The sequence below is a fragment of the Psittacula echo genome (genome assembly GCF_963264785.1).
Source record: "Psittacula echo genome assembly, chromosome: 10".
NCBI lineage: Eukaryota > Metazoa > Chordata > Aves > Psittaciformes > Psittacidae > Psittacula > Psittacula echo.
Window position 1 is genome coordinate 14,398,026 of NC_137741.1, and position 13,401 is coordinate 14,411,426.

The window sequence follows — 13,401 nt, forward strand, 5'->3', positions numbered from 1 at the left end:
TATGGAGTCCCAGCTTGTCTTGCTGGGAGGATGTGCTGGGTACATCACTTCAGGAAATCACGGCACATGTCACTTAAATCCTTCTGGATCCATGGCAGAGCCACTGCACGTCTGTGCACGCATGCAGGATCTTGGTATTTGGTTTGAAGCATGTATCTTCCTCTTCCTCCTGGGACTCCCCCACAGACTGCTTTCGCAAAAGCAAACAGCAGCACTTGCACCCAGCCTAGTGACTCAGGCTGCTTCCACAGGGATGTGGGATGGCCCCACACCTCGTCTTCTGGTCATCACAGGGGAATGTGATCCCTGGGCTCAGCCCCATTTGCTCTTGGTCAAAGAGAGCTAACTGCTCTGATTATGGGATAAGCAGCCCCAGGCAGACCCCTGCTGCAGCACGGCTGTATCCCTCAATTTCTGCACCCAGGACAGAGGCTTATGAGAGGAAACAGACCCTGGTGACAATGGCATTGCCCAAGAGGCTCTGGGAGTTGCCTTGCATGGGATGGCAAGCCTGTTCCCGCTTATCTCCACCATGGTTTGCAGGGTGCAGTCAGCTATATGGAGGCATGTTGCAAAGCAAGGAGCCAACAGTTTCATCTTGGTACAAAGGGCCTTGGGGCTGCTGCAGTGCCCTGCAAGACAGGGGGGACAGCAGAGAGCTGCAGCAAGGGGCACTCTGCCTTCACCCTCGATGCTCACTGGGGAAGGTGCCTGCAGGGCGCTGCAGGGTGGCAGGAGGAGCACCCAGTGCAGGGAGGCAGGATGCTCAGGATCAGCGTGCTTCTGCAAGGGGCAGGGAAGAGGTGTGTGGCCGGGCAGAGCGGGGGGCAGGACGCCCAGGCTCCACTCCGCACTCTGCTGCCCTCCACATCTCCTGGTCTCCGGGAAGGCAGGGCTCAGAGGTGCTCTGAGCAGCGCGGACGAAAGCTGCTGGGACCTGTCCCTCCTCCCGCGGAGGAAGGAGAGCGACAGGAGCTGAAGCTCCCGGGCTCTGAAACGTGATCCTGCCGCAGGCACCTCCCTGGGCCCCACCTCGCCCTCTCCTATATATGCCGCCGGCCTTGACCAGGCTCAGGGGATGAGAGTCCCCGAGGATCCCTGCGGATGGAGCGGCCGAGGCATCAGGGCATGGCGAAGAACACGTACATGCGCTGGCGGCTCCCGCTCATATGCCTTCTCTGGGAGGTGGCCATGATCGTCCTCTTTGGGGTCTTTGTGCGCTTCGGTCCCGAAGCTGATGCACACTGGGAGGAAGAGAAGCAGAAGAAGAACATAACCAGTGACATGGAGAATGATTTCTACTTCCGATACCCATGTGAGTATTTGGGAAGCCTAGTCCTGGTGCTGGCTGTTCCCCATCCCATCCCATCCTATCCCATCCCATCCTATCCCATGGTAGAGCCTGCCAGAAGCGATGTCTCCACTGATTGCTGGAAAGTCAGGCTCTTGCCTTGAGGCTGGTTTGGGATACACCAAAGAGTAAGAGAAGAGCTTTGCAGCCCCTCTTGGGGCTGTGTCAGCAGGGTTCCATGACGTCTTTTTTCCAGGAATAGGGCTGACGTGTTCCCAGCACCCAGCAAGTTTCGGCTTGCTGCCCCCTCCCTCAGCTCTGGATCAGAGTGAGCTTTCCTGTGCATACGGAGGAACGGCTGTTGAGATCCTGTGACATCTTCCTCCCCTTCCTACATCCTCCCCCTCGCTTGTAAATTACCCTTTAGCTACTGGCATTTCTATGCCAGAGTCTTCCTAACCTGCCAGGCTCGTAGGGCTCTTGGGTCGCTGCATCTTATTGCCCCGTGGATTATTCAGGTGGTTAAAGCACTCCTGATCATGCAGTGCCTTTGGCCAGCTTTGATCTCCAGGGCTGGTCATCGCTGTGAGCCATTCAGAACAGGCTGCTTCTGTAGGCAATTGTTTCCAAGGAAGCAACAGGCCTGAGTCATGCGTCTATTTAGAACATTTCCATTAAAAACACCTGCTAAATCAAAGGAGCTATAGCAACCTGTAGCTGCTGAGGATTAGCAACTTCAGAACAGGATTTGCTTACAGAGAACCTCTGCTTAGCTGGCCTCCTGGTTAGTGTATGGCTGGGGTGCCCTTAGGACTAACCTCAGGCGGGTTGGCAAGAGGCAGCATCAGTGCCTGATGGATGCTTTTGTCACTGATGTGCTGGGATGTCCTCATCAGGGGTCCAAGAAAGAGCTTGTAGGAGCTAAGGACATCACATCTCTTCTGTCCTCATATCCCACCCCTGCTTGGCAGTGCCAAATATTCCCCTTCAAATGGCTGTATGGATTCACACAATTAAATGAACCCAAGAACAACTGCTTAGCTCAGTTTAGGTTTGCATTACATTTCTGTTGCGGACCTGAAGATGGGTTCATATGCCCAAAAGCACAACTGGTCTTTGTCCATTATCTAATTACAAATGTTCTCTCTCTGCAAAGATGGACAAACATGGCAAGGTGGCCAAGCCCTGGCATTTTGATCTCTGTGTCCATCCAACGCTCTTCAGGAGAGAGTGTGATGGTGGAACACTCAAGGACCAGTTATAGTAACGTGCCTGCAACCTTTGCTGTCCATAGGACCTGTCCCAAGTGCCAGTGGGATAGGAGTGATGAACTGGCAAGTCCTTCAAGCCCAGAGATGATGGGGAAGGCAGGCAAAGGAGAGCCTATGCTCAACCGTGGTGCCCATTGCCAGGTCCTGTCAGTGTGACAATTCCTTCTCATTTTGGATCGCACATTGATATTCCCTAACGAGTGACTCATTTGCTCTCTAGGGCAAAGAAACCAGATTCTTTGGTACAGGTAGCATTCCCAAAGCCCAAACACTTCCTCTTGGTAGTGATGCCGATTGTCCTCCCACACAAGCAGGGTCACAAAACCTTTAGGGCATGACAGCACCTGAAGACTCATTGTCTCTGAGTGATGCCGATGTTCTTCTTCAGGGAAAACAATTGCAAGGGTTAGAAAAAGGTTTTAGACTGGGTGCAGCCTGAAGAAAGACCTGGTCTTCCTCCTGGGTTTGTACAGGGTCTAACACACAGTGGGCATCCTCTGTGTTTTCAGAGGGCACACATTCCCTACCTTTGACCTGTGTATTTCTGCTTCTAAGGATGAAAGTGGGAATATATAATGCAAACGGCAGCAGATAATTCTGGCTGTGTATTGTGCAGATTGCACTGGAGGAGAGAGGTGGGAAGAGTAAATACAGCTGCAGAAGGAGAGTCTGCAGGACTGTATGATGAAACCAGAGTTAGGAAGACTAGTTCTTTGGCCATTCAGAGAAGTGTTTGAAGTGACCTGTGCTGAACAGTGCCAGCTCCAGATCTTGTCTCCTTCCTTTTTTTATGAGTGATTTCATGGGCATGAAAGCAGATTAACCTGTCCCTGCAATGTGACTCTGCATTGCTGGAGCCTGTCCAAATGCTTGTCCTTAAACAAGCTGCAAGATCTTGTAAAGCACCAAAGGACAAAAGCCATGGCCTCTATAGAGCAACACCTCATCCAAATCCTTACTCAGCCCTTAGTGGAAGCAGCAGGTACACCACCATTGTCCCTGAAGGAGTGGATCTGGGGCTGCTGGATTTCAGCACAGGTATGGGGTATAGCAGGTTCTCAGCCTTTGTCCTGAGCTTATGCTTTCTTTGAGGTACACAAACATTACTGGTTTTAATGGCTATAATGGTTTGTGTGCTGCATAACACAGAGCTGGAGTAGCTCTGTTAATGCTATGTTTACCTGTTGTAAAGTGAGGATGTGCAGGTGGGAATATCCCAGCAGGAGATCCCAGCTTTGAGTCTCCTGCTCTTTTCATAGGCCTCCACTGTGAGGGCTTGCATGGTTCAGTTGTACCTCTGCAGAGTTTCAGCTCACTTAATTGCAAAGCGATGCTTATCTGGTAGAAACATGCAGCATTAAAAGTACAGCAGGTTTATACAGCAGGTTTATTGCACTGAGAAGGTCTTTGAGGAGGCTCACACAGGTTTGGTTTCCCCCAGGGAAGGGCATCTGAGGGGCTCAAGTTAGTAGGTCAGAGCATTTATGGCAAGAACTGGGTCTCTCTGGTTTAAGCACTCCAAATCTCACAAGAGGATCCTGGTCTCAAGGGTATTTTGCCACTGATTTCAGCAACATTGAAAAATGTCTTTGTGAACTTCCCTTGTTCCTGGACTCTTCTTGCTCTGAGCCATTCCCCCAGACTCTGCATGAGATGGGCCTACCCAAAATGACCTTCCATGTGTTTTTAATAAAACTTAATTGCTCATTTTGCATGCATTTTCTGAGGATTTTGTAAAGGGTAAAACTAAGCTGAATTGAAAATGCTTTCCTCTGTACACTCCATTAGTCTCCGATCTTCTCTTGCATGCATACTTTCAAGACAAAGCCTTTCAACCAGAAGCCATTTTATGAAACCTGAGCCATTCTCAGACTTAGAAATGTGAGGACTTGGGACAAACACATTTTCTCTTGAATTTCCCCCCTATGGCCACTGATGCAGGTAGTTTCCTTACACCACTTCAAATGGCACTCACAGCCCTGCTGTCCCCCCATAGCTGACGGTCCCTTCACTCTGTACAGCTTTCCAGGACGTTCATGTGATGATCTTTGTGGGCTTTGGCTTCCTCATGATGTTCCTCAAGCGTTACGGATTCGGAGCCGTGGGTTTCAATTTCCTCCTTGCTGCCTTTGGGATCCAGTGGGCTCTCCTGATGCAAGGCTGGTTCCACTCTTTTGAGAATGGGAAGATCCTCATTGGAGTGGAGAAGTAAGGAGGAGATGGGCTCTGGGGTGCTGGCCAGTGGAAAAGCTGGGATGGGAGGCAAGCAGCTGCCATCATTTGTCCCTCTATGGTGTGCAATCAAGTCTCTATGAATGTTGTCTTCCCTCCACATACCTCCACTTGCTTTCCACCTTTCAGCCCAAATGTACCTGCCATTAAGGTGCCCAAAGGGAAATGTGAGACAAGCATCACCCCTTAATCCCAAACTGGGCATTGTGGACGACAGTGCCGGGAACACATATGATCATGTTATTGAAATAATATGGGAAAGCACCTTTTCTGGACAGTATGTAAGGATGGGAGGAAGGTCAATGGGAAATCCAGGGGTGTTTCCTAATGATGAATCTCTAGAGCTGGGGTGGGTGAGGGTGATTTACACAAGAGTATTTCCTTATTAAACCACCATTTGCCTTCCCCTTTTCCAGCCTGATCAATGCTGATTTCTGTGTGGGCTCTGTGTGCATTGCCTTTGGGGCCATCCTGGGCAAAACCAGCCCCATACAGCTCCTTATCATGACTCTGTTTCAAGTCACGCTCTTCGCAGTGAATGAGTACATCCTCCTCAACCTGCTTCATGTAAGGCTTTAGGCAGAACTAGGTTGGTTCTGCTCCTTCCTCTCTTTATCTCACCAAACGGTCTCCCTTTGCCATGGCTCCACCAAGCCACTGCCTCATAAGCATTTGAAATGCAAGCATTCAGGCAGAGAAAGTAGACAGATTATGAAAGAGGGGGTCATCCCTCCCTGAGAAGGGAGATCTTCTAGGGCTTTACACACAAGCCCGGCAATTCAAGAGCACTGGGTCCCTCTGTTGCAGCAGCAGATGATGAGTCTTAATACAAAAGACCAGTCACTCTCTTTGCACCTGAGATTTCCCTCTCATCTGTTTCCCCTGCTGGAATATGGGTGTTGTAGAAGGAAATTAAGTGACAAAGAGGACAAGAAGTCTGCTGACAGAGGCAGGGTTCCTGCCCTCTGAGAGAGGGCTTACATGGCTGAAAAGCGAACAAGTTGCCAGGAGAACTGAGTGCACCTAGAAGCCAACCTGGCTATTGCTGCAATCCATTTGCCATTGGGACACATCAGAAACTCCCTTCTGTCCTGATGCCTTGCAAGAGGAAGCTAAAAGGAATGTCATGGTCATGTACAGGACCAAGAAAGCAGGATAGATAGCAGGACCAGAGCATTTCTGTGCACCTCTCCCCATGACTAAGTGCAGGCTGGAAGGAAGAGTGGGAGGACAATCTGGGCATGATGCAAACCAGACCTCAGCTCCAGAATGAGCAGTGACTGCAGAAGCAAACCTCTGTTCTCCCATGGCTGCAGGTTAAGGATGCAGGTGGCTCCATGACCATTCACACCTTCGGAGCTTACTTTGGCCTCACAGTGACATGCATCCTGTACAGACCCAACCTAGAGCAGAGTAAGGACAAGCAGGGCTCTGTGTACCACTCTGACCTCTTCGCTATGATCGGTGAGTCAGCCACTGCCTCAGGGGTGCCGGTACATGTGGATCATTTGGCTGCAAAGGGGTGGTCCCTCAGGTGTCTCTGCGAAAACCAAACTGAAACCAGGATCTGGGGCTGAGAAGCTCTGTATCCCAGTCTTCTACCTCTCTAAGCTACTCAGCTCCCTTCATCAGTGGCTGGGCTGCGATGGTACCTAGGAAGACAAGGATGTATTTTGGTTCCCCCTCTCTGCCAGATGGTCCCATCATGACGGATGCAGCTCTGGGGCAGCAGGACTACAAGATTTAACTTCCCACCGGGCAGAAAGATCTTCTTTAGAGGGTTTTATTCAATTCCCATATTCTCTCTTTACCCTTCTTTGTCCCCTCCTCCCCATCCCATCAGGAACCCTGTATCTATGGATGTACTGGCCCAGTTTTAACTCAGCAGTATCTGAGCACGGGGACGCCCAGCACCGGGCTGCCATTAACACGTACTGCTCACTGGCTGCTTGTGTCCTCACCACAGTGGCCTTCTCCAGCATGCTGCAGAAGAAAGGCAAGCTTGACATGGTAAGCTGGGAACTCAGGGGACTTATAATGAAGTTGATCAAGGGTCCAGGAAATGATTGGCACTTGTCCTTTGCTGAACAGATGCTGGGGTTTAGGGTGTGATGGTGAAACCAGCATTCAGGCTATACTGAATAAGCAAGTGGGAAGTGAGTCCTGCAGTGCTTGAGGTGAAGGGTGATGCCTGCATGTGGTGGACCTAAGTCGCAGCAGGGATTGGACTTGCTACGGATGAGCACGTTGCAGAGCCATGTTTAGCAGCCCTCTCCAGCAAGCTGAGCAGGGCCTGCGCAGCAGCTCGTGAGCAATCGGGGGGCTGACTTGTACGTGTTATGTGTGTGGGTGACATGTCTCTGTGACAGCAGAGCTTGCGTGACACACGGGTGAGACAATTTCCATCTGATCACAACTCCCCACCCGGATTTGTGGATGCAAAGAACGTGTGTGGTACGGGGAGTGGGAGTCTGTGCGCCTGTGCTGCAGACAGAGGCTGCCTCTTCTCTTGTTTTTCACCAGTGAGCAGGAAAACAGGCCCTGAAGTTTCCTCTGGGAATGCTTTCAGTGCTGATTCTTCCACATTGCCTTTTGCACTATCCCTGAGCAATTGCAGTCTCCCCGAGATGCCAAAACAGGGTGGTTACTTCTGCAGGTCCACATCCAGAATGCAACGCTGGCGGGTGGCGTGGCCGTGGGCACCAGTGCAGAGATGATGCTGACTCCATACGGTGCCCTCATTGTTGGGTTCATCTCTGGGATTGTGTCCACGGTGGGGTATGTCTACCTCACGGTGAGTGCTGTTTTAGGGGTCTGCCTGCTATGCAGGCCAGAAATGGATTCACTTCCCTCTGAGGGTTACTGCTTTCCACCATCTCTTAAGTAGATGCACTTCTGACTTCATTTACTGCCCCAAAGTGCCCAGGAAGGTTCAGTCTCCCAACAGGAGAGTGTTTGGAGGATATGTTGTTATTTTGTCTTGAGCTTGGCTCCCATCTATGTCTACAAGCCTCTAGCTCTTTAATGGGATACAGTATCTCTCTTCCTTCTCTACTTACCCAGTCCTCCATGGAATGAACTAATCCTTTCCAGGGCTGTGCTCATGTCCCTCATCTCTCTCTACCTCCCTTCCCCTCAGCCCTTTTTGGAGTCTAGATTGCACATCCAGGACACGTGTGGCATCCACAACCTCCACGCCATGCCGGGCCTTATTGGAGGCATTGTGGGGGCCATCACGGCAGCCGCAGCCACAGAGGATGTGTATGGAAAAGAAGGGTAAGGCAGCTTGAAAACCTTCCCTGAGAACAGATGTTATCAGGGGCTTCTAGGTCTGGGAGCAAGGAGCAATTAACAGCCCTTGTTAATTGTCCATATTTGCCCCTTTGCCCCTCAAAAACATGGGGCGCACTGGCCGTGTCAGGCTTACTGAAGTGTAAAAGACTCATCTCTCGCAGCTGGCTTCTGGTGGCCTCAAAAAGGAGCCACAATCCTATTGCTTGGCATTATTCTGGAGCATGGTGGGTGGGGAAGCCTCCTCCCTCCATCCCCGCATTGTCTTGTGGGGTCAGGTGAAGTTGAAGGTCTGAAATACAAAGGAAATATTTCTGTTTGGGCTCCTCCTGAGTAAAACTTTGCCAGGGGGCAGAGGAGAAGGAAGTGAGCAGTGCTTTGTGTCCTTGTGACACTCTCCCGGCCCATTGCAGAAGAGGGATGGGGCTTAGGGAGGAGTCCCTCATGGAGCAGGGCCAGAGCCCCGAAAGCTCTCCTGCCAGGAGGAATTCTCGCCCTTTCTGCAGGTTCATCAAGGCCTTTGACTTCACTGGCCCCTACCAGACGCGCACACCCAGCGTTCAAGGCGGGTTCCAGGCAGCCGGCATTGTGGTGTCTCTGCTGATGGCCTTTGCCGGGGGTGCCCTTGTGGGTAAGCAGGAGGGGAGCCCGGGGAGGGGACACCCTGCAGTGGGATCACCGCAGAGGAGCCAGGGGAACCATGGCAAAAGGATCGAATGGGGCTCGATGCTCCTGCGTTTGCCTCCTGTGCCGCCGGGACGGGTGGGCTGCAGCCACCGCACCCCGCCTGCTCCCCACAGCCCCATCATCGTGCTTCCAGGGGCCATCCTGAAGCTGCCCATCTGGGGCGACGCCTCGGACGAGAACTGCTTCGAGGACGACATTTACTGGGAGGTGAGGCGGGGGCTCGCTGCCCCGGCGGGGTCTGTGGGGCCGGCGGCGGGGGGCGGGCGGCACAAGATGGCGCTGTCGCCCCGCGGCGCTGAGGGGGCTGTGGCGGGCCGCAGGTGCCGGAGGACGAGGAGAGCGATGTGTACCACATGCACAACCCCGACAAGCCCGCCTCGCCATGAGCCCCCATGAGACACGGCCGCTGCCCCCCCAGGGCGGAGAGGGGCTGCCCGCCATCTTCCCGCCTGCGGGGCTGCCCCCCACGACAGGGACCCGGGGCCTGCTCTGGCAGGCGATGGTTCATGTTCTTCCCATGAGGACAACGTGCCCGGCGCTGCCTTTCTCTCTGCTTTTGTAACGAGCTTTGTGAATAAAATGGAAGTGTGTTCTTTCCAAGCCTCGTGTTGGTAGTGGTGCAGAGTGGGATGTAACCCAAATGCCGGCGGCATCTGGGCTGCTCATGGTCAAGGGGAGGTGCTGAAACACTTCGGCGTGGATGCACAGGCAATGGCACTGTGAGGATAGCACAGGCAGAGGGGACACTTGGCTTATGTTAACATAAATGGCAGCAGCCAGACCTGCACGGCCATAGCTGAGCCCGTGTGGGAAGCAGAGGCCTGGGTGAGGGCCAGATTTGAGTCTGGCTACACTTTACATGCCTCCGCCATCACCTTCTCTTGACCTGATCTACTGAGGCCTCTGTCAGCTCCTTGGGAGCCTTGTCTGTGCACACAGTGCAGGCTGGCACGACCCTGCCCTCTGCTTTGGTTTCAGCCATTGCTTCATCAGAGCATTCCTTCTACTCACTGGTGCTCTCCTCATGGGAAGAGCCCAAAGGCAGAGTACAGCCCTGGGTTCTTAACTGAACCATGAGGATTCAACCAGAGTTGGAGGAAACAGGAATGAAATCAGGCCTAATAGCTGTGTGTTTTCCAAGGTGCTACGGTGTGAGGAGCAGGAAAGGAAAAGGGGAGGAATAAAAAGGAGGTAGGAGGGCTGATAGGTCTCTTCACTGCATCTAGCTGTAATTCTCACACCTGAGGGGGGGAGTCAAAAGTAGCTATTCACATCCCCTTGGGATATGACACCCTCATTTTCCATGCTGGGTAAAGACAAAAACCCTTTACAACATGTTTCTGGAATTTGTCAGCGGCTGCCAGCAGCAGCATGTTAATTAAATGTCGGCAAAGATGGAAGCAAGAGGCTCTGCTCTAATTGGACACTTTACTTGGTGGAGCTGAAAAACATTGTGACAGAGGAGGAGGCACTGAAACACTCTGTTCCTCCACCATGGCGCGGGGATGGGGACAGGCAGGCGCAGGAGATGCGCTCTTCGGAGCCTGCATTGCCTCTGTTTGGCCTGAAATAACCTCCCTGTTGAACAAAGAAGGATAACAAAATAACATAATAAGGCCTAAAATCCACTATAGGAATGCTCCCAAGCATGGCAGCACTATGGGATGCAGGGAAAGGGCTTACTGGCTAAAGGGGAATTTGGAAATACCATAGCTGCGGCCATCAGGAGTTGGTGGTATAGTGTATATGCTTTCATGATGGCAAAGGCAGATCTGAAAGTTGTTAGATGGTCCCTCAAGCAGAGTCCCTGCAGAGGCTGGCTGTGTGTTGAGCTGCATCCTTTTGCCAGGGCAGGGGTGGGAAAACGAAGGGCAATTCCTGATTCCATGTGCTGAAAGAAGGAGATCTCCTCCCGGCCTCTTTGCACTGAGGAAGGATTTAACAGCTGTTTTCTGCTCAAAGCTTCATCCAGAGACCCCATCACAAACCACCACAGGGATGTTTACTGACAAGCACTGTAGATGATCTCATTTCAAAAACGGAGTCCTGAACTCTTTGTCTCAAGTCTGCAAAACCTTGAAAGCAAAGCAGGCCTTTCAGGCACGCATTTACTACTGTGTCACTGGACCAGCATCTCTCTATCCCGTACCGTTTGAGCTCTGGCCATGCTCCAGATGAGCCAGCATCCAGCTGTGCATCTGGCCCCCGTGGTCTCTAGTCCTTCCACTCAGCAGTTTGCACAGGGCCATGAGGATCAGTAATATCAATGACTGAGTGACCTTCATTGCTTTAGCGAGGTGGCCAGCCCATATCTCTGGTGGAACAGGTCTGTGAGCACCAGGAGATGCTCCTGCCCCATGTGCACGTGCTGGAGCCCCGATCTCACTCCCCGTCCCTCTGGGCTCTGCCTCCTCCTCGTGGGAAGACCCTTAAATTGCCCAGGCTGCTGGGCAGCGAAGCGTTTTATTGCCCGTGCTCTCGCAGGGCTAAGTCTGGTCTCAGTACCTAAATCACTCGCTGGGGCTGGCCTTGCACTTTTAATTCCCTGGCAAACAATGCCGAGGTCGGGCTGGCGCGTTTGAAGTGCGGTTGCGGCCCCAGCGGTGGACGGAGGGTTTCTCAACGGGGGAGCTCGCGGAGCAGAGGATTGGGCTGCTCTAGCAGGCAGGAGGACGTGTGAGAAAGGGGCTGTCGATACCCGCGGGGATTAGGTGGTACAAATTGGCTGGGAAGCACTGGAGCCATTGACCAAAGTTGTCCTGGGGCAGGTTCCCATGGGGGGGGTGGCTGAAACAACCTGCCTTCAAGGAGGCTGGAAGGCCCAGCCTGGCTGCTAATCCCCTGGGATCTATGGGCACGGAGCAGAAAAGCAGTTAGAAAATAAAGAGGAAAACCTCATGTAAAGGTGGTGGCTTCCCCAAGGGGATGATGGTAGAGAGAGCGGGAAGCGGGGGGAACAGCATCGTTTAATCCCGCTTTTAATAGGCAGGTGGTGGCTTTGCTTGTACTCCTGCTCCTGGGAGCTGCTGCAAAGAATTTGGGGAAAGCTTGCCTCTGTTGTTCCCCACTCCTGGTGGGGACCCTGTGCCTCTGCCCAGGAGAAGGGGGTGCACATGCTTCCATGCGTGTTTTGGTGTGTGTGGTTGCAGGTACGCAGTCCAAGCCTCAGATTTGGGTTGAAATGAGCTTGTTGCATGCCCCATGTACTGGCCATGGTGGATCACCTGATGGCAGTCTGTCCATGTGCACAGAACCCTGTGTTTCTACAGATATGCCTTCAGCCTTCTTGACCATGCAACTGTGACACTGAAAGCCACATTGTCCATGTTGCTCATGGTGTCAGTGTGCCCTCGCACACGTATGCCATGGTGCCACTGTGTCCATCCACCTCTGCTGTGCATGTCCATCTACCTTTGTGCTGGTGCAAGCGTGTGCATGTTGGACCCGGCGTGTCCACGCCTATGCAAGCACTGCTCCAGCCCCTTCTTGAAGGAGTGCTCTAAGTTGTAATCAGATTAGGGCAGCCGGTCGCTTAGAGCCCTTGAAAAGGGCATACGTCCCCTCATCAGTACCTAGCATTGAGTCGCACAAAGGGTCTAAGTAACTCGGCAGGGGTCGGGCCCTCTGGAGTGCAGGGGAGGGGGCTCGCCTTTCTTTTCTCTCTGTCCCTTGTAATTATGTCAATTTGCTAGCCAAATTGTTTGCTTGAGTGGACAGTGGGGGCTTGCCCCCCTTCCCACCTCCCCCCCACCCCTAACCCCATTCATGTGCTAATGTGGGAAGGAGCATGGCCTCCTAACTTCGGGAGGTGGCTGTCAAGGAGCAAAGCACAAGGGGGGCACGGGCTGGGAGCCCCACATTTACGTGCCCATGGATGCCTTGGCCTTGCAGCCCAGACGAACATGACACTCCTGTTTGCTTTAGCCCATGACGGAATGTACAGTGCCCACCCAGCCCTGTTCAGCCCTGGTTTTAACTGGCCACTCCTCACCTGCACCACATCCCCACTTGGGTCATGGCATCCGCAGGGCCGGGAGCCATGCCCCACTGCACGGCAGCTTTTTGGGCACACCTCCCCACCCACGCACCTCCCAGCATTTGCATATATTCTGCCTGCAAATCCTTGTCAAGGGGAGCCTCTTTATTGCCTGTATAGATCACAGGGTGTTAGTTAAGGGGCTTCTTTGTATTGCCTCAGACAGCTGGGGTCATCAAAAGTCCTGCGGTGGGAAGGAGAGACAGGAGGAGGGGGGAAGCTCTGACAATACGGACTGAAGGATTAAAGGAGCATATAAAGTTCCTATTGAGTGAGACAAGAGGCTGTTCACTCCCAAGATTGACAGCGACCAGGAGGCGATTCCCAGCACAATGTCCAATTAATTCTCTACCCTCTTCGCTGCCGTCTCCTCCCTCCCTCCTCTCCTGGGCTGGGGCATGAGCAGGGAAGGGCTGAAGCTGAGATCCTCGAGAAGGTAATTAATTATTCCTGACTAAGAGGAGCCTGCCACTGTGCGGGCCAGTCCCCAGGCTCCTGGACATCCATCGTCCTCCTACAGGCTCCCATCAGCTTGGGCCACTTTGGGGTAGTTTTCCTTTCCATCTCAGACAGAACTGTCCCACCAAAGGTCC

General features: G+C 52.8%; 1 protein-coding gene across 1 annotated transcript; it reads left to right on the forward strand.

Annotated features, from left to right (window-relative positions):
• Nucleotides 1-1,104: 1,104 nt before the first annotated feature.
• On the forward strand, nucleotides 1,105-9,158 carry RHCG (Rh family C glycoprotein; the record flags this gene model as incomplete). Its single annotated transcript, XM_080626524.1, has 10 exons — nucleotides 1,105-1,315; nucleotides 4,584-4,770; nucleotides 5,211-5,361; nucleotides 6,111-6,258; nucleotides 6,638-6,804; nucleotides 7,451-7,588; nucleotides 7,934-8,070; nucleotides 8,592-8,716; nucleotides 8,906-8,979; nucleotides 9,093-9,158. 10 exons carry the CDS (start codon nucleotides 1,105-1,107, stop codon nucleotides 9,156-9,158), a joined length of 1,404 nt encoding a protein of 467 aa, XP_080482650.1.
• Nucleotides 9,159-13,401: the final 4,243 nt, after the last annotated feature.